Source organism: Lepidothrix coronata, unplaced genomic scaffold (genome assembly GCF_001604755.1).
Source record: "Lepidothrix coronata isolate B3197 unplaced genomic scaffold, Lepidothrix_coronata-1.0 Scaffold423, whole genome shotgun sequence".
Classification (NCBI taxonomy): Eukaryota; Metazoa; Chordata; class Aves; order Passeriformes; family Pipridae; genus Lepidothrix; species Lepidothrix coronata.
Window position 1 is genome coordinate 33,183 of NW_016690603.1, and position 20,942 is coordinate 54,124.

The following is a 20,942-nucleotide window of genomic DNA, read 5'->3' on the forward strand; positions in this document are numbered from 1 at the left end:
CTGGTTTGCCTTGGACCCACTCCAGCAGCTCCATATCCTTCTTATGTTGGCCGAAGAACTAATTTTGACAAAAGTCTGTATTTAAAGTGGTGAAGTTGAAATAAATGTACTCTCCCGGTGGTGACACGACTGTCAGAGCTGTCAGCATTTGTGTATCAGTCACCCCCTTGTGAGATGCTCTGTTGAGTGCAGAAAAAACAACTGTTGTATTTATGTTGGAAAGATGTTTTAAGGACCCACGTAATTAAAGTGTTAAGGAGGCTATTAGAGCTTCCAAGGCTTAAGGAATGTCCAAAGGAAAACATGAAATATACTCTGACTCCAGCATGCTACATGTAGAAATAAAACATAGCTGATGCCAAACCTCTCATTTACACCTGCCTTGGGACCGGGCTTGGAAAGTATTCAGTTTTAAAGTCTTCTGAAAGTCTGGAAAACTACAGGACAGTAAGTGGTTGCCTTTACCAGGAAAATAAGCAGAAATCAGAACAAAGGATGAAGACAGTGAACACAGGACCACACCTAAAATTATGGGGAAGGGTTTTCGCAGCTTTTGATGGCAAAAACTGTGGCTCAGGATCTCTCAGGATCCTGCTGAAAGGGGACCCAGGTGGCAAGGATACCCTGGCCCCAATGTCCATCACTAAAGATCCCTTGAGAAAGGAGAGGAGAAATGACTCATAGAAGAATAAAAGGTTAGAAACAGAAGGCAGGACTAAATAATTGTCAGATTTGTTATTGGAGAGAGGTGGTCGAAGTCCCACAGAGCTGTGGGACCTGTGCTGTCCAACGTGAAACTAATAAGGAAGGTGAAAACTTATATCTCTGAGAGCTGAGTTATGTACGAAGAGGAAACAGTTCTCCTTGCCCTCTAAAACTCTTCACATACAATACGAGTACAGTTCAGCACGTATCAATCAAGTGTCCCATCAGTGACCTTTTGATCTTATCTAATAATGTCAATGTGATCACAGTTAGGGATAACTGTGCGGAGCAACTTCAGTCACTACTCGGAGCAGCAAAACCTTCTAGTGCCTAAGTCTGTACAAAACTCGGGTGGAATGAACTCGATATACGCGGCCAGTGCAGGGTCAGACAGGCAGATTTTGGGTTTGGTGTTGAACCGTCTCCCCGAGCGCAGCGCCGAGGCTGCTGTACCACATTCGGGCACCAGATGGTGCTGCTCGCCCGCGTAACGCCCCGGAGCGCTCCGGCGGAACCCGCGCAGGAACCTCGGAGCGTGTTCCCGGGAGAAGGGCTTTCCGTGCATCGCTGCTGCTGCCTTACGCTCCTGGCTGAAAGATACGCGGGGAAGAACTTGACTTCCCGATTAGCTCGCCTAAAGCAGCGCCGTAGTTACATTTTACTGTCCTGCACTTTACTGGGGTGACCTGGGGCAGAACAGAGAAGGAAGGACTGAGGTACAGCTGCCTTTCACACGCTGCACAGCACATGCAGAACAACCACACACCAGCGTTTCCCTGCCAAAGGCGTGCCCGTGCTGGATCTGAGAACGCAGGAGCTGATGTGAAACAGAAAATGAGTCCAGGGTCAAGGATATTTTTAGATCTTCCCGCACAACAAATAAGAGCAGAAAAGCGGCATGAAAGATTCAATTTAAGTCATAAACGCTACAGTGGTTCAAGGGCAGGAAAGAAAACTGGTCCTGGACAAAGAAGCTGAAGTGATACTCAGGCTACTGCTTGCTTGAAGTTGCTAGTGAAGCACTTGTAAAGAGAAACCGCAATCCTCTCAGGAAAGCCAAATATTAAAGGAAAAAATCTAGACCAAAAATGCCAAGTCCTGGACAAACAAGAAATGGACATGGCCACTCTGACCTTTTCTGTCCTAAGGGCAAGACGCTGCTTCTGCCCTTGTTGTGAACAGGAAATATCCTCTCTTTTACCTTGCAGATTTATGAGTTAATGGACTGCAAGGAAACAGAATGTCCTCTCCCATCAAATATTGTAACCACAGAAATAGGGCTGGATCTTATTGACTGTATCTCTGAGCACCTAAAATGATTGAGCTACTGGTACTGGGAGGCATCCCAGCACTGGAATACCTGCAGGAAGTGTAGATGTTACCTCTCATCCTGGCTGCTGTTCTCCCTGTCTGTTGGACACTGTTGGCACTGGGGCTGCTGAATGGCACATCTCATTAACACCATGAGCTTCCCACGGGTTCTGACCCACGGGGACAACCTGACGATTTCCAGGTTCAGGCTGATGTGCCTGACACAGACACAGCAAAATATCTGAAGCACAAACTTCCAGCTAGACTAAGGACACAACACAGCACTTGTGTTCTAGGAAAAGGCCCAGTTAGCCAGTCAACAGCTTGCTATTTCCTGGGTGGTTTGTGCGTGCAGGGACTTGCTCCTGCAGCTTGCTTTCAGTGTTTGTGTTTCCTCTAACAGAAATTAATCTGTTTCTCATAAAATTAAATATGAGTATCTCTTTGTCACCAGTTCTGAAAATCACGTGGGCATCAGTTTGTTCTATTCCCGTTCAAAGAAAAGTCCTCAAGAATTCAATTCAAGTCCATGTTTGGACACTGTATCGTGGCAGATGCTTACAATACATGGGACAGCCTTTAAACGTGCAGTTCAAAGTCTCTCTAGGAGAGACAACCATTATATTTTAGGTTTTATTCTACATTTCTCACGTATTTCACCGACAGTGCTCCTGGTGCTATCAGTGTGCCCTAAGAGTGTATTCCATCTTTTAAAAAAATAAATACTAGACCAAAATGGGGGGGAAAATACTTAATTTCATGGTGCCTGTTTTTGGTGGCGTGGGGTAGGGGAAATACTTCCTTCATTCTTTTTTCTGCTATATCAGTAAAAGCAATCTCTCTAAAAAAAATGTGCACTGGCTGCTAATAGCAAGGAGCTGCCTCTGTGGAACACCTCTGATTTGGGAGTATGAATAAATTTAGTCTAAAATTTCATCATTAGTGACAGAAGTATTAATATTAAAAACCTAAGGAATGGTGAAATCCATGGACAAGGACTTTTATGAATGATGACATGATTTTGAATACCAGAAATTCAAATATACCTGGCTTACAATAACAACAGAAGGTGCATTCTAAAAATCAGGCCACTTCCAAGCTTTCAGCAAAACCTAAGGCATTTGTAGCAGATAACTGGACCATGAAGCACACTGGGAATTTTTGCCACCACTGCCAAGGGACAGAAGATCAAGCCCAGAGCAAGCACACGTGATTTAAAATCGTTCAGTGTCTGGTACTGAGCAGGGAACCTCACAGGAGAGTAATAAAGGCCTGTTTACATGGAAACATATGTTGGACACAATTTCAAAAACTCAGGGACATGTCTCTAAAGCTCAGCTGTCATTTAAAGATGAAAGGCCAAGAGATTCAGCCAGGGCTTTACTGCCGTGCCACAAACGGAAGGAAAACCTCTGTATTTTTCCTTTGCTGTTCAGAAAATATTTACATAGAGATTTTTTTCTGTTTGGAAGATTTAGGAAGAAATCAGACAGACATCCAGAAAGGTCACAGAAGGTATTACACACTGATTTCTTAAATGGTCTTGTCAAACTCCTCTAGCAATTTGCCTTTCTGAGCTTCAGCTGGGACACTCTTAAACACCCCTTCTTGCCCATGGGCCCAGAAGCCCATTTAAGCTCGGGCTTTGGCATTTTTCCTGGTTTTGAACTCTTTTCCTGTTTTTGAACTGCTTGCAGGGGTTCTGTGGGAAGGAGCCTGGGCAGTGGGGTCCCTGCCCTGCCAGCAGGGTCAGGGTGTTTGCCTCCCAGTCCCTCAGGGCACAGCCAGTCCTTGCTGGGCCCAAATATTCCCCGGCTGTAACTCGCCCACTTGCCACAACACTGGGCACTGATTCCTGATAGTATTTCCTCTGTGCTCTCTCACTGAAGACGTAAAAAATTATGTTGATATTAATTGAAAATAATAATGTAAAAATATTTAAACGCTTTTCAATTCATGTAATAGCAGGGGAGACACTTTGCTTCACAATCTGTTTTCATGAAGATGCTTTCAAGTGGATTCTGTGAATCTAGTTCCTATGTACGTAACAAGATTCTCCTCCTGTAACATCCCCTTTTTATCGGTGTCTACTCATCTGGCCTTTTGAAGTAAAACATCACCATGGGCTCTGATGGTCATGAAATGATCAGATGCTTATTATGTCCACTTCTTTCACACCTTCTAAAACAGAACCATTAAACCCCTCCAGTCAAAAGACTGGTGCAGGATGCACACACGAAAGGAGTGCAGCACATAGCAGCAGGAAGTCTTGGTAGTGTTTTTCACTTCGGGGATCTTCTTAACGCCCGTGAAATGGGGTCAAAAATATCAGATTACACAAGTGGGACAGGGAAATCATCTCAGTGACTTCAGTGGGGTGAATAAGACCCTTGTAATCCCCAATAATGTGTTAGGTCAAATAATGCAGAAGAGAAATAAATCATGCAAATCCTTCATTAGGAGTGCAACCTGCGTCAGCTTGAGGCAGGAAGATCAGCTCCCAGACAGTGTCTGTAAGAGCCACTACAATGAAAACAAAACAGCCAGCACTGGAAACCAGGGTGTCACCTGTGGCTGAATTTCCTGGCTCTAAGGTGTGGACCAAAACCATAATCCACTTCAAATCCTTTTTTTCTGTGTCAGGTAATTTGTTTATGAAGTGCAATGAGGGTGAAATATTTTGCTTGAATCCTTTCCAAAGGATTATAAGGTAGATTTACTCCAGAAAGGTAGGGAGCAAGACACTATTTTTCTGACTTACAGATTTACAGGATTCCCTTTTAAAGGGTTAAAGTGCCTGAAATGTTAAAGATAAGCTTGTACCCATAATTTGCCTCGTTTCTCACAAAACATACAGAATTAAGGTGATGTTTTGTTCAAAGGTCTTCTAAATCCATACTTTCAAGTATACTTGGTACCTCCCAAATCCTACTTTTGGAAAAAGGAACACAGTTTTACTTACATTGTCCAAATTCTGTACCACTTGTATTTGAGAATTGTGCCAATTCTTCATTTAATCACATAACCCATGGTAACCCTCTGCTCCTGTTTTTTTTTTTAAAGTGTATATATTCTTTAATAAAATTAAAATACCAATCATGCTGTTCTCAAGGCCTTAAAACTAACCTTTTTTCCATACTGTATATTTTAATATTTCTTTTTCTGAACTCTACAAATGATTCAGGAAGTCTTGGTAGCTCCAACACGTCTCCCGGGAGACAAGGAGCTTCAATCTGTGGAACTTTCATATTTAATGTTAACGTCACATCCCCTACCAGGTAACATCAACTAGAAAATAGGCACATCACAAGGTGATGTCATATCCTTAGACAAAATTTCTGTGTTCAAATATCCACATGGAAATGGAATATTCGGGAATGTGAGCTTCAGATCCACACCGTGATCTCAGCTTTGTGATTCAGGCCTCTTCTTTGCCTCCTGGGACAAAAGCAAGTAGCTGCTGGTTGTGCAAGCTGGAGGGTGTGGAAAGGCTCTGTCCCGTTCTGGAGAGCTGTGGCTCAGCAGCAGGACAGTGTGCAGAGCATCTCAGGGCTCAGTCACCACTACCATTATTCATTTTTACTGGGAGAGTGTGCAAAAGCTTGGCTGCAGATAAGGAGCCCATTATTCCAGATACACTTACAAAATAGGAGCATGGGATGCTTGCTGGTGCTGGAGTCTTACAGCCCATGGCAAGCCTAAGATTACATCTGGTAAGACTGCATGTGCTGCTGGACACCCTGCATGTACACTCCTTGCCATTCCTGGCTTTTCTAAGTGTGCTGGCTGCTAGGATTGTGAGGGAAAAGAGGATTTAATGCATCCACTTACCGATCCTCTTACAGACACAGATCATAACTCTCAACCCACTAATAAGCTCCACCAGGAACTCAGGTTGAGCAGTGATGAGATGGCACCTCCTTGGAGCACAGGCACTCTCACTGAGCAGAAACATCAAAGTGCTGATTCCTGCTCCTGGGCAGGATGCTGGCCTGTTGGCCTGAAAGAGGGACCACCACGGCTCTTTCAAAATGACAGCGTCCTTGCTTGTGTGCCATTAGTGCAGAGAAGACTCCGTACACAGGGATGACACTGTGCAACCCTGGGAGATTGCAACATGATGCAGGGAGGATTCAATTGTCTTGCTGGACCTCTTTAGTAAGTTCCTGCCTCCAAGTACAAGAATGACGTGAAAATGGCCTTTGGATGTACCCTCAGTGATTCACTCTGAAATGAGTGAGGGCTGGTTCACGTGTTTGAGAACGAGGCCCTGAAAACCAGCAAAGCTCCAATGCACCAGCATTGCCTTTTGCAGGCGAACAGTCCAGGGAGACACGGTCACAGTAGGAAAGACAGGAGGCATGTCTGTGAGCCACTCACCCTGGGCCACAGCGGCTCCTGTGCCTCCAGCCTGCCTGTTCTCCCTTTATACCATCACAGTTCCATGCAGCACCACGCTCCACCTGCAGTGCTCCAGTTGGGATAGGAGGCGTGCACTGGAGACAGTCCCAGTATGGTCTGACTGCTTCCTAACAGCACTTAGTGCCTGGTCCCCTCCCTGGCTGCTGCTGAGGTTCATGGATTCAGCATGTTATCAGAGATATCCAGCACTGCCATAATTTACACCCATTGCTGCTAGCAGGAAGAGCCAACGTGACCGAACTTGCCTCAAAATGAAGGCTTTCGTTCCGTGATAAAAATGGCATTATGCCCTGTAATTCCATCGTGTCGTATAACTGAACTTCACGGTGCCTTAGTTCGTTAAGGCTTTAGAGCAACTGCTGCTAATCCTCCAGAAATTATCTGCCAGCTAATACAGCGTGTCTGGTGCTTCAGACAGTGGATCACTGTAAATCATTTTGTAGGCTGTGTTGTTACACTAATTGAGACACACAGTTTTGGGGAAGCCATTAAGATGTTTTTATTCCTTCCTCAGCCCTGGCCTCTCCTTCCCACTTCTGCAGTGCAGCTTTTGCACCATCTCCTCAGTTCTTTCACTACCACTGTCATAGAGTCAGATTACAAAATGGGACCCTCTCAAAAAAAAAAGAAGAATCATCCCAAAAGTAAAATGACGGCACTGCAAGGAAAAAAACCTGTCTGTAATGATGAGCACCTCAGAAATCTCAGCTCATTCCAATTCCCAAAACCCAAAGTCAGTCCCAAAAGTTCTCCACTGAAACTGTGATTTGACTGCATCTTAATGAGAACCACTAATCCTTTCTGGGTTAATTTGTCCAAGTCATAGTAGAACAGCACAATAGCTGTTGACTGGGAAATATCTTTGATTCTGCAAAGAAATAAAGACAGGCCAATCAAGGAGGACCCCGAGGCACTCACCATGGTGCAACACAACTTGCCTTGATGTTCTCCCTACACAGTAAAATGTGATTTTTAGTAATGCCAGAAGAAAAGCAATTCTTTCGTTGTCTGAACTTCTGTCACCTGGTTTCCACTTCTTACTTTCAAAAAATCACATAAGTACTCAAAAAATGTGTTTAAAAACCAAGCTACTTTGCCTTTATGCCTTCTGCTACAGACCCATGCTTTTCATCTGGAATTTCTTTTGCTAAATGATTATTACCATGATGTTTGGCATTTCCTTTCGGACCGGGCTGTGAAAAGGATAGGACATGCACTGGCTTATATGGAATTACAAGCATTCCTTTCACAGTGCACTGGGATGAGTTTAGGACATGACACACAACTTAGTAAACAGGGATCACAAAATGCCAAATCAAGAAAGTACATGATGCAAAGTACTACTTTTTTTGTTTGGACAGGTTTTAGAAATATTTGGACAGGATCTGACTGTCTATCATGGCGGGGTTGTTTATGCCAGGGCAGCAAAGAATATATCAGCTTTTTTATTCTGAGCGTATATTGACTTCAACGCTTGATGATAAATGGAGCCCTATCCTGAAACTGGGCATAAAAGACTGAAAACTTCAACAAGGCTGCACAACTATACTCCAGAACTCATTTCCCCCTTCCTGTCCAATTCTCTCACTGCTCAGTGAGAGTACCTGTGCTCCGAGGAGGTGGCATTTCACCTTAAAATGGAATCCTTATTACCTAAAGTTTATAACAACAAAAGGCTACAAGTTCAGGAGTGACCTGTATCTATTCCTTTTCCCACACCACTATAATGTACTTCAGGAACTCGTGTGACAGGTGAACAGTGACGCTCAAGTCATCAAGTGCACATCCTGCTCATCTTGCAACATTAAGTGGAAGGAAATTGTTTTCAAACTGTGGTTTAGTAACCATTCCCTGATAAAAAATACTGTCATATGTCCCTCACTAAAGTGCAAACCAAATCCTTATGTACTAATAATTGCACGGTGTTTTACAACTGAGCACCACTGGTACAGACCTTTAAGGCACTACTGCCTGAAAACTGTTGGTGTCCCCACTGAGTTTGCTGGGCCTGCTCTGCTCCTGAAGGCTTTTGTCACTCATCACACTCCACATGCAATGAGCACCAAATGTGCAGTCAACGCGACAGTAACAATAAAGCTGTTTTAGACGGCCTTTTTTTTATATATTTATTTATATAGGAGCAGCAGTGCTATTTTTTTATATTTATTTATATAGGAGCAGCCATGCTAATGTGCTGTGAGAGTCCTACTGGATTTGGTGGAACTGAACTCGGCCCAATGCCTTAAGTAGAACAGTAAAACTAGAACACACGAGGAAAACCTTTTCAGGAGAGAACTTTTTAAACCTCATCAAAGCCAAAAAGTAGATGAAACATTAAGTTTATCCAAGATGAAAGGCTCCTAGGTCTCCTGTATTCCACATTTACTCTATGACAGTCTATGAAGAACTCTTCTGGAGGACATCTTTCTACCCAAGGAGGCTTTGTCCTTCAAAACTGCTGAAGTCATGGGGCTTTTGCAGAAGAATCAGTAATGTTTTCTGAGCAATATGTGTGATTGACAGTCACACATGCCACTTCAGAAATGAAAATGGTAAAATATTGGCTGGAATCAAGGCTCATAGTGACTCTTACCAACTCCTGAGCTCTCCAGAGGTTATTAAGCTTTAGAGGAATGGGGAAGGGATATTGTTTTCTGTGGGTGACTAAACATTCGGCTCTGTGCCCCGTGCTCATAGTGGATGGTTTCCTGATTAACTGTGCTGGGATTGGATACCTCAACTGGTTGGACCCAACAAACAGGTATTGTCAGACCTTCAGGGAAAAGGTGCTGGGGAAAATCAAACTCCTTGCTGCAGATTTGTATCCTTGATCTACATTAAATATTCATGTGTTTGAGTTTGGTATCGACCACTAATGGTCTGTGTCACACAGCAAGGCAGCTGTGCACGCTAAACAAAACTGTTCAGTTCCTGGGTTCTGACAACATTACTTCTTACAAGAGGAAATTAGCTCTGGGCTGCAAGTAGGAGAAACAGTGATATATAAGAGTAATTTCCACATCTTTCTTCAAATCCCAATGACAAATACTTCTCCTAGAATAAAGCGGAGAGGATGCCTTTTACCCAAAGAGAACCCAAGCCCAGAAAGGACAAAACACTGATGCCTAATACTGAAGAGAGGATAGGGTGGGAATGGCAGAGGGAGATAGGGTTTTCACAAGTTCAGGACACACTTTGCTAAAGATATAGACCCACTTGCAGTTCTGACTGGGACAGTTCCAGCCAGCTCAGATCTTGATTGATGGTGGTTTGGTAAACGTCACGCCCACAGACATAAATCAGTATTAGAGAGATAGGATCTACCTCAGATGAAAATCCATCCGGGTAGGCAGTGTTCAGGTGAGATTACAAAGCACTCCTTTCAACTGTCCAGTCACTTTCTTTTGAAGAGTTAAAGATTAGCTTCGTCTTTTCCCCCAAAGTACCAGAGTGAATTGCAAATGCACTTAGTATTCAGTGTATAAATACTGAGATAGTTAGGCAGAGATTTACACCGCTAAATAATGGTATTTTCAATGCCAAGCTCGCAAAATCTGAGAAAATTTGCACGCCAATGGAGTTGTTTTCCAAAAGGGCTGTAATTCTGCAGGCAATCTGTGGAAGTTTAAAACAATATGAATTCTGTCTTCATACCACTGGGCCTTTAAAAATCCAGAGAGCTACTTATGAGTGCTTGGACAAAACCCAGGGTGTAAGTTCCCAAACTCTCTGTGTCACATAAGTATTCTGGTTTGCTGTGAGGAGTGGGAGAAAGCAAACAGGTCATACCTGAAGCGTTTGTTTGACCTGCTGCTGACTCTCAATGAAGTGTTACAAAATTCGTTGGAGTTAAAGGAAGTTCTCCATGGCAGTAGTTGCCAAGAAGCAATATAATGTAAATTATTCCCTGGGGTTTTCCATTCCAAATAGGAAATAAACCATATGAAATTAAGGAAAGAAGAGGAAAATCCAGTGACAAGAAAAATGAGTTGGATTTCCCTGAAAACCATTACCTTCCAGCACAGTGTTACTAAGCAGGAAAAATAGACATTGGGGGTGCTGCCTTTGCTCTTTTTTCTTAAGAAGCAGGACTGGGTGGGAAGAGACAGGACCTGGGGTCTGTTCCCATTGCAGCTGACCTTCCCAACCTCTGCCCAGCATCTGTAACAACTGCAGGAAGAAGTGGAAAACTCAGGTGCAGCTGCAACACAAATCCTTATCTGTACCTATTAATAGGAGAAACCGATCTCTTCCACAGCAAATATTGAAAATCAACAGAGCACAGAACAAAGCAAACACAGATTGTCAATCCGCAGAAATCAAGGCCATGCGCTCAGCAGGGCAAACATTCAACTTGTAAATAAACCAGTAGCACTGAATTCCCAGGAAAGAGTTACTTGTGTGGAGTCAGACAATGTTTCTGCAGTGTCCAACCAGTGGGACCACATCAGCAGTGGATTCCTTAGGATGTGTTTGTTCTGCTTGGACACTGCTCCAGGAGCATTTCCCCTCAGCTCCAGTGCCAGAAGCTGTTGTTTAAGGAGCTAAAAACTCTCTCTTGGTTTCCCATGATGTAAACATACACACAGTGTGCTCAGTGACCATCAGTCCCACAAGGGGCCAGCTTCCCACACGATGGAGACGGGCCCTCAGGGATAAAATGCAGCTGCAGTTCCCTTCCTCTCCAAGTTCTTCTGTGTTCAACTTCTGTTCTCTCAGTGCAGGCAAAAAGCATGCCTGTGAGCCCTCTATCTCCTGTTCAGACTGATCTTTCCTCCAGAGAGCTAAAGCTTTGGGAATAAAAAATGTCTGGATTTACACAAGGAATTCAAGGGTGACGCGCTCCTTTTGTCTCCCTAGGAGCCGTTCTGCTTTGCACCATCTCACTCCCTCTGAGTTCAAGACCTTGTTCTCTTCAGATTTGCATCCAATGCTGAAGAGTCACTCTGCTGATTTTAATTTATTCCGGATTTACACCAGTAAGTGGATGATTAGAATTGCAATACTCATGGAATACAGCACAGGGTTGTTAATTCTGCTTTGTTTATAGGCTTGAAAATACTATAGTTTTGGAAAAACTGTCCTTATTTTATCCTCCCCCCTCAAGCAGGTAAAGGCTACCTAGAACACAGGCGTCTAGTTTTGGGACAGATGAGAGGATATGGGTTGGCAAAGGGGAGGCCAGGGAGTCAGGGAGGGAGTATAAGCAAGTGCTACTCCTAAGTATCTTCTCCAGTCCTTTCCTTATTCTCAACTACCGTTTCTGCTCAGTCCTGGAAGTCTTGGCCTTGTTACATTAAATAAAATATTTTTCTGAGTAACTCTTTTGTTCATGTATTGTAATTGGTTTTCAGTCACTTATGATGATTAATGAATAAAGCTATTTGTTTAATAGGAAAGACAATACATGGTGCATACTGCAATGCTGGGAAGTCCCTGAGCAATCCTACTCCAATTAGTTTTTTCTTAAAAACGCAAGTAATGCAATTAAACCGCAGTGGTCACCTTAGTCCTTTGAAAAGGTTGCTGCATGTTGAGTAGCCTGGCCATCCTGCTCGTGCTTCAGGCAGCATCCTGTCTAGTTCTTCTTTTTCTTCCTTTTCTTTTTTTTTTTTTTTTTCCAATACAACTTCCCTTTCTGGAGATGATTTCATTTCCTATGCAGTTACTACACGGATGGGGAAAACCCGGGAATACACCAAGGCAGATATTTTCCATCAAAGCTGATCAGCAAAAGGCTTTTCATTGTATTATGGATCAGCTGAAGGGCACAGTAAAAAAGGACTGCAATTTTGGATTCCTTCAGACTGCTGAAAAATGTGAACCAAATTCTGAGTCAACCAGAAATGTTCTTCTGGAAGCTCAGGGACTCCGCTGAAGCAAAGCTCAGCGCTGCCACTGGTGAATTTTAGAAGTCCGGCTGCAAGGCTGGAGTATGAAATGCACAGCACTAGGATCCAGAACAGCCAGCAGGATGAACAATGGGACAACTAGCTGGCCAACAGAAAATTCAGGAGAGAGGAAGAATTGCTAGTGATGGGTTTAGGTGTGTTATATAAGTGGGTATTGCTGGAGCACCTGTCTGTGCTGAAGGGACGTGCCAGGTCCTCTCAAGACACAACTCGAAAGTGCCTCTCCTGCCTCTAAACCAGAGACTTCACCAGCAGTGTAGGTGGAAAAAAACATTCACCAGCATAGATGTTGCAATTGTGCTTCTCTGCAGCAAGAATCATGGGCCACACGGAAAATACAGGAACTGGGAGCATCACCTCCTGCACTGTGAGGAAGTAGTGCTGTGGTACAGCAGAGCTCTGCCTCTCATCCTTGTTTCAGAAGACCGTGCAATTTTATGACTAAGTAATACTTTCTTAGAGCACTCACACAGCGACCTTTGTAACTCCTGCCCAGGGCCCAGCACTCCTGGAAATGAACAAATGCCATTCCCACCCTTGTTAATGGCGGTGAATATCAAAGATAGGCAGCTTCAGGAAGAGGGCAGGAGGCAGCCCCACAAATTTCAGTGAGCTTCTCCTGAGAAGGAGGGCTCGGCAAAACAAGTTAGGTCTGCAGAACTGCATGTTAACTAAACAAAAGAGAATGAATATTTCTGGAGAGGGCTGACTCAGACACTGCTGAAGCTCATCAGAAGATAGATACTAAACGTGGATCTCATGGTTGCACTTCTGTTTACAGCCCTTTATTCCACGTCACTCTTATAAAAGTCATTCAGTGTGACAGTTGGCAAACTTAAAATCTTGGGAGGGCTGTTGCTATCGAATAAAGGAATAGTTAGGGAGAAAAGACATAGACTTGTGGTATTTGTCACTGTAAGTAAGTTCTCTGGCCCTCTCAAGTCAGATAGATTTTGCATACAGGGTCATGGAAGTATAAAAAAAAATATGAAGAATTTGCCTGCAGGAAATCTAAAGCTCAAGCAGGACTACCCCTTCCTGCTGAATCTAATACTCTTTAAAAAAACCCCAGCAGGTCACATGGACTGACTCAGCTGCTCGGCGATTTCTAAATCATCTTTTACATCTTTGAATGTAAAATTCCAGGCATGAGGCATGATTTCTAAAGATACCAGTGCACAATCATTGAGGGAGATGAGCACAAGGCACTGCAAGAGATTCCCCAGGGGAAAGAAATGCCTCACTGCTCATGTGAGCATAAGGAAATGTAAATTTTGTGGGCACTCACAAGTCAGGGAAGGTTGGGCAGGAGCACACAGAAAATGATCTGAGAAACTCCAGTGTTTTCACTCTGGTACCTCTCCTGCCCTTTGTTGTGCAATAGCATAACTGAGGTGGAAGCCTTGATAAGTGGAATTACCGAATTTTACGCCTGTTGTAGCACCTCCAAATTGATTTGAACTACTGCAGCACATAACAGTTTGCCATGTGATTTGGACAGAGACTTTTGTACCACACATCAGTGCCCAAAGTTGGACATATGAGAGTCTGCATTTCTGTGTGTCATATACTGCCAATAAGCTCATCAGTACTCAGAAATCTTATCACTTGCTGGCTGTTAAGGCACTCTAATGCCAAGAAAAGTTCTCAATAACTGTGTTTATGACCCTTAGGACAAAAGAAGTGTTTATTCAGCAGGAGGTTACCAGATATCGTTTATGATAGTCATATTTAAGGCTTAGGCATGACTCTCTTCAGTCAGAAACTGTGTGCACTAGAAATCCAGCAGCTTTTAATTCACCCGCCTCACATCTCCAAAAGTAGGTCCTTGTAAATTAATAACAGCAGCTCCTCTCTTTCGTCCAAATCACACAGTTTACAATAAAACACGTGATCTTTTCATACAGAGTTCATCTTTCTGATTCTCTCCGCAACCACAAGAGGAATTTTATCTTTGTTGACTCTGAGCTTTTTGCAAGCCACTCCTGAGCACTCTGCTCACTACCTCTTCAATTACAAGTCAAAGCACAGCCTCCAGAACAGTGCTCAGTTGTCCTCACTGCTCCATATCAAGGTTTGTTATACAGTCACCATTAGGTTATCTATGATAAACGTAAAACACCTCAGCCCTTTCTTTACATTTGAGTAGAAAGGTACAAGAGCCACAAACATCTGATCTGTCTGGACCAAGAAAGCAGAAATAACAGTTCCCTAAAACGCAACAGGCAGAAGGTTTTGCACAAAGACGACAAAGGGTAAAAGCTTCATTGCATGTAGAGAACAGAAACAACAATTTTGTCTTTGAGATAATGAAAATCAGTGGGGAAGTTAAAGATGAATAACAGTTTTTTGGGTTTATTTGGAAAAGAATTCCACACTCCTCAGGCAATGCAATTCATCCTCGCATGCAGGCCAGAAGACATTTCCATTGATGCTCCAGCTTGCATTTCTGTAAACAGCTTGTTGTGCACGGAAATAGCGTGTTAGGGGGAAACAAAAATTCCAGAGGCAGGAATGAACAACCCAGTCTGTGCTGCTCTCAGCAGCAATTTGTAAAAAGAGATTGACCAGGAATGTGATAAAGGCCTACAGAATTATGAAGGAAGTGGAAATCAGGGATAAGGATCAACACCTACATCACGTTTCCCCCTAAAAGAATCAGGAGGCGGTAAATGAAACCAGGCCCGTAGTGGAAGACTACTAGGGATGAGTGTCAAAGACACTTCAGTGTTTTCTTACGCATTCCTGGACATCTGCCAATGGCCACGGCTGGAGAGGACACTCACCAGGCAGCCCTTGGTGTGACACACACGGCTGTAATTAGGTGCTGATGTGCCCTGTTAGCTAATCCAGCTGTGTTGGCTGCACGCTGGAAAGCGGCAGGGAAACCACGGGCTTAATCCCAGAGCTGCAGCTCTTACTAGGCTATTATTACACATCCTGTAGGGCTATTTACAGTCAGACACTGATAGATGTGGTAATAGTAAGTGGAATTCAGTCTGGCATATGGAAATTTCTAAGTCCTTCATGATCACTCAGAGAAAAATAACCTACGTTCATTTATATCTGGTCCTGTGCTTTGTTCCTTTGACTTCTCCATTACATGGCAGAGGAACAACAGTGAGATTCCTTATTGTTTAACCCAAATAAAGCCCACTTGTGTTTTAGTATTTGTCTATATTGCTAGTAAAAATGGTTGTACATCTCTGACTTTATCTGAATAATCCTTCTTCATGACCCCATCTTCACTTTTCCTTTAATTTTATTATAATTAAAGAAACTTTCTTTTCACAGAGTCAAATTAAAATTTGAAAAAGTGGCTCAAGTTATTTCTGAATCAGAATCCTGGAGCAGCTTTTAGAACTTTCCTCAGCCCAAATTCAAAGCAGCAAGGAGCTGAGAAGTTTAGGCTTCAGAAGAGGCAGTCATGCTCAAAAAAAAAAAAGTCACCTTAGGTTAGGCAAAGTAATTCATCATGTCATAATAACATACTCTGTATGTTCTCAGTGGTACAACAAAGTCAGTCTGGATTCTGTTGCTCATTAGGCAAAGCAATTCATCATATCATAATAATATGTTCTGTAGGTTCTCAGTGGTGCAACAATAAGTCTGGATTCTGTTGCTTATTCCAGTGATGCCAGATTTGAATTTATCAAAAAACATACTGTCAGTGTTTCTGCAGATGTCATCTCAGAATATAATTATTTTTTAATATAAAGTAATATAAGGGCAAGGGGACCTAGTATCTATCATTTCTACAATTATTACCTCCTAGTTCTAGCAAGTCTTAAAATGAAAAAAAAAAAAGAAGACTAAAGACACACAGATGGAAAATAATGGAAAAAATGCCTTCCACCAGTGGAGGAAAGTCAGAAAATTATCACAAGAAATACAGAATTACAAACCCCTAGAAACTCCACAAAGGGCAATTCTTTTTGTCTTTACTCAATGAAGTGCTTTGTGTTAAGGAGAGGGGATGTTGTGGTCATGAAGGGAAAGGGGCTTGCCCATTCACCTGTGACTCACTGCACAGCAGCATCTCGCAGGTTCGGAGTTTCCGTGGCTGTGATGCTGCAGTGCACAGGGCAGCCAGGCAGGATATAAACACGGGCGGCCCCAGAGCACAGGCACTCGCCATCCCGGGAGCTGCCCGAGCTCACCCCACCACAGAACCAGGCCCAGGCGACTCGAGGAACACACACTCTTGCATCATGATGGGCAAGGCTGTGGCTGCTGTCCTGACTCTGCTCCTGATCTCAGCGGTGGGAACACAAGGTAAAGGAACCCCTCCTAAAGCTCTCCTGACTGATGGCCAGGGCAAATGCTGACAGGGAGAGACTGTGCTGTCTGACCAGTGCAGCAAAGAACTCTCCTAGTGCTGTCAGCAAAAGGAACATGTTGTGCTTCCAGCGGAAACAGTGAAACACTCCACCTGTTTTTGTTTTCCAGGTAAGGCCCTGGCACGGTCAGCCATTGAACTCCGGTGCCAGTGCATAGGCACCCATTCCAGGTTCATCCATCCCAAGTTCATCCAAAACGTGAACCTCAGCCCCAGCGGACCTCACTGCAAGAATGTTGAAGTTATGTAAGTGCTTTTGCAAAATCCTCACAGTTACTTGCCGTGAAGGAAGCAGATTTTGTGCTCAGGACGGTGTAAGCGTTCTCTGAGTGATGTAACCAGCCGGCCGGCGCAGCTGCTGAGAGCGCAGAACAGCAAACTCACGGCCATCAGGCAGCAGATAACTTTCTAAAACTCTGAATTCCACCAGCACGTGAAAAGATAATGCACAGAGCCATTCGGAGCAAGTGATCAAAACATCAGCTTCAATGGCTAGGTCAAAAAAATGATCACCCTTCTACTCAAGTCAATGAAAAAAATAGCATTAGCATAGAAATCATATAATCTGGTCGTTGTCCAGAACTTTTACTGTAACCAGTAACAGTACAATTTCTGAATCAAGATGAAAAGATTTAGCCCTTCAGTTAAAGACCAGCACAAATACAAAGCAAGTTGGCGAGGGAAAAGAAGCAGTTTTGAAAAGAGGGAGAGTCCTGCAAATGGTTTAATGCATCAAACAAGTAGATATGAGAAGATATGAAACCATTTAAAAAACAAAACTATGCTAGACTACAGCCTCAATTGATAGAGCTTAAAAGGGGAACACGTCAGTGTATACCTAGAATGATGCTATGAGACAAAAGTGACACTGCCCTGGAGTTCACTAAGTAGCCCTTTTCCCTTCCTTTTTTTCCTGTTGCAGAGCTACCCTGAAAGACGGCAGAGAATTGTGCCTGGAGCCCACTGCTCCCTGGGTGAAGCTGATCATCAAGGCAATTCTAGACAAGTGAGTCATTCCTTCTCAATGAGCACAACTTATCGAAAACCGGTATTTTAATTGAGCTACCAGACACATACGGCGTGCAGTGCTCCAAAATTCTGTCTCCTCAGGCACTTACTACTGTTTGTGTTCACTAATTGTGACAAACACTGTGATTGCTTTGAGCTTTAATTATAGCATTAACTACTGAAGCCTTACTGTGCCACACATCCCACTGGAATGTAACCTTCATCTCTCCTAAAACAGAAGCATTTTGAGAACCTGCAGCACTACTCAGGAAATCCAGGCATTAACTGATTGGTTTTCTCTTGCTTGCAGTGGTAGAAAGTAACAATCAGCTTTTCAAACTCATGCCATTTAGTTACATGGGAGATAAAAATCAGGCTTCATTTGCCAAGTGAAGCGTCAAACTATGGAAGTCCACTGCCAGTGAATATCTGTGAAAAGGTCATGATGTACCAGTGTCCCTCAGGTTCAGTTACAGTTTTGGGGGGGCCTGGGCACAGAAGCACAAAGTGGTGGATTTCAGCTGATGCCAGCAAGTCTTACCTGTTCCATCTTCTTTCTTTCCAGGGCAAACCCCAAACCTGAGACGGTGTCCTAAGACAGAGAAGAAAAATGTCCTAACTCGTCCAGCAAGACAAAAATAGGAGAGACGCTCCCCCAGCTTCTGGCAGCTCCCCTTCTCCTGCCTCCTACGGTCACCCTTTAACAGCATCTAGAATATGGATTCCTGCTTTGTAGTTAGTTGAGAACAGTACTGTAAGTCTTTATGTAGGAGTGACACCCTGACAAGCAGGCAAAAAAATGGCTGGTGAAAGGGTACAGAGACGATTCTGGATTAAATTTTGCTAAACACAGCTGGAACAGTGCAGTGCATGCATGCTCAGCAGAGCTTTCACTAAATGACTCCTGCCTTTTTGCTAACAGTTTAGGAAGAGACCAGCAACTCCTTCTCTTTCGCAAAGCATGGACAGGTAACAGCAACTGTACCTGGGTCACTGCCACTCACAGTGGGCTACTGGCCAAAAAGGGGAGCTTGCAGAATTGGGATGTCAAAATTCTGACACATCAGGTTTTGTGCCATCATTTTCAAGACATTATTTATAGTGAATTAGTGTTGTGAAGGTATAAACATATATTTTAAATCCACATCTTGTCTAGAAAAAAGCACTTTATTTATACATGTATTTCTATTTATTTTTGCATATTTATTTCCTTTTGCGTAAGAATGTAATTTATCTTAACTGTTTATTTATTTATTTATTTATTTATTTATGGAACTATTTATGTTCATGTGCCTAATAAAGACTTGTTGAAATGTTTTCACTTCAATACTGTGTCTTAATAATTTCCTTATAGAGAGCTGAAAAAAAAGAGGAAGCATTTCCTTTCAGTTTGTATCACATAACGGGTTCCCAGAAGGGCAAGTGGTGTCTGAGTTGTGGTGTCTGTGTTGTTTGCAACAGCAGCAAATTGTTGTCTCTGGGGAGTGCAGATAATTTACAATGGGAGGAATTATAAAAATCATCTACTTTCTTCCTCTTTTCTTGGCAGACTCAGTGTTTGCCGAGGTCTGGATGATAAAATTCCCAGGTAGTAATGAATACATACTGGTTAGTCACAGAAACTGCAAGGCCATAGCAGTGTGGTGCTCTAACAGCACAGCAGCTGAGAACCTGACAATAAACAAGGGGCTTCATTAACTTAAATAAAGAGGGAAATCTGATAAATGTTGAGGAAGTCACTGAGCCTCCTCCCTAATTCCAGTGAGGAGAATAAGGGGAAATCCTAAGAAACAGAGCTCCAATTGTATAGCCTCTTATCTTCCTATGACACAACAATTTACACAGGAATGTTGGAATACGAGCAGCGAACACTTGAGAAATGGGAAAGTTGAACAAATGTTTTGATATTTGTTTAGCTTCCGTCTTTTCCAACAAGGAGCCACTCCATATTCTGGACAATCAGCTCATGTTTGCTCATGGTGCAAGACATAAAGGGAATTTTTAGCACTGTTTGAGCGAGCTCTTGTGCAAGAGGACAACCATTCTGACCATGCTTTGCTCCCTGTCTCCATATCTGCCTCTGTCCCACAGCATGGCATTGCACAGCCTGCCAGACCTCAGAATGGGAAGGAGTCAAAGTTTCCCAAGGGGACAGGTTTTGTTCAGACTTGTCTCACAATTCTAAGCCTCTCTGTTTCCTGAGGGATTTTTACAAGCTGACTTCTCTCAGAGATCCAGTTTGCAGATAAGCATGTCAGATACATCAGCCAAGAATGGGGAGAGGTGGGGAAGAACCACTTGATCTGCACCGCCATAAAAGTACGGGTGTATCCTAAAGGACTGGCACCAGTTTTAGTGCCTTGCAGATACAACACATCTAACCTTTGCCACGAGCAAAATCCCAGTCCAGTTACTGGGAGCTGAACCACGGCCAAGGAAGGGCTCTTCTCAGAAACTCTTGTCCAAAATGTCAGCAATGGCTGTGCTCCCAGGACCCCAGGCAGGTCACCTGCACACCCTCTTCCTCTACAGGTTATCATCGCTCATTGGTGAGATGTGATTTCGAGGCTGGCTAGAAATGACACCGCATCACATCTCTGTTCCGTGTGCAGTCACGGAACACCTTTTCTCGGGAAGGCAACAACCACCCTGCCGCTTCCAAAAACGTGTTTCAGTGTTCCTGGAGACTGCTAAGGGAAGCACTGGGGCTCTTCGGGCTCAGTGACTGCCTTTGTCAGACGTGGGCTGTTCTTCCGTGTTAATAGAAGTCACTTATGACATGTGTTTATCTGCTGCTTTAAACACCTGTGATTATTCTAAATGCACGAGGTTAGAAAGAAAAACAAGCAACTTCCCAAGTGCTTATTTTAACCAGGTGTCATTACGTCCCTTTCTGTCAGATACTTTTCCTTTTCATAATCAGAACAGATGAAAGTTTCAGAAGAGCTTAAGTGCCTTTGGTGATAATGCCTCAGTCATTTTAAGTGCATCATTTCCTGCACAGTGATTAGAGAAGCTTTTCAGTACAGAATTAAGCAGCTAAATCCCTTTAGCCACACTGAAAATTACAAAATCCTTTCAGAGAACAATAGACATCAGGTATGTCTTGCCTTCATAAGATACTGTCTAAATAACTTCATTGGATTCGTATCAAAATACAGTAAGACTGGAATGAAAAGTTACTGTAATTATGTAGGGTGAAAGTTTTTGCACAAGACACTTAAATGTAACACAAAGAGCTGAAC

At 43.3% G+C, this 20,942-nt stretch overlaps 2 protein-coding genes across 3 annotated transcripts in view; one reads left to right on the forward strand and one right to left on the reverse strand.

Annotated features, from left to right (window-relative positions):
* RASSF6 (Ras association domain family member 6) overlaps positions 1-20,942 on the reverse strand; it is a 62,776-nt gene that overhangs the window by 22,459 nt on the left and 19,375 nt on the right. The window contains exon 5 of one of the 2 annotated variants that reach the window (XM_017839474.1): positions 4,275-4,320. The exons of the other annotated variant lie outside the window; for it this stretch is intronic. The gene's annotated coding sequence lies outside the window, so the exon portion shown is untranslated. The remainder of the gene's footprint in view (positions 1-4,274; positions 4,321-20,942) is intronic. 2 annotated transcript variants of the gene reach the window in all.
* Positions 16,562-18,293, forward strand: LOC108509880 (interleukin-8-like). Its single transcript, XM_017839480.1, has 4 exons — positions 16,562-16,625; positions 16,800-16,935; positions 17,612-17,695; positions 18,263-18,293. Exons 1-4 carry the CDS (start codon positions 16,562-16,564, stop codon positions 18,291-18,293), a joined length of 315 nt encoding a protein of 104 aa, XP_017694969.1.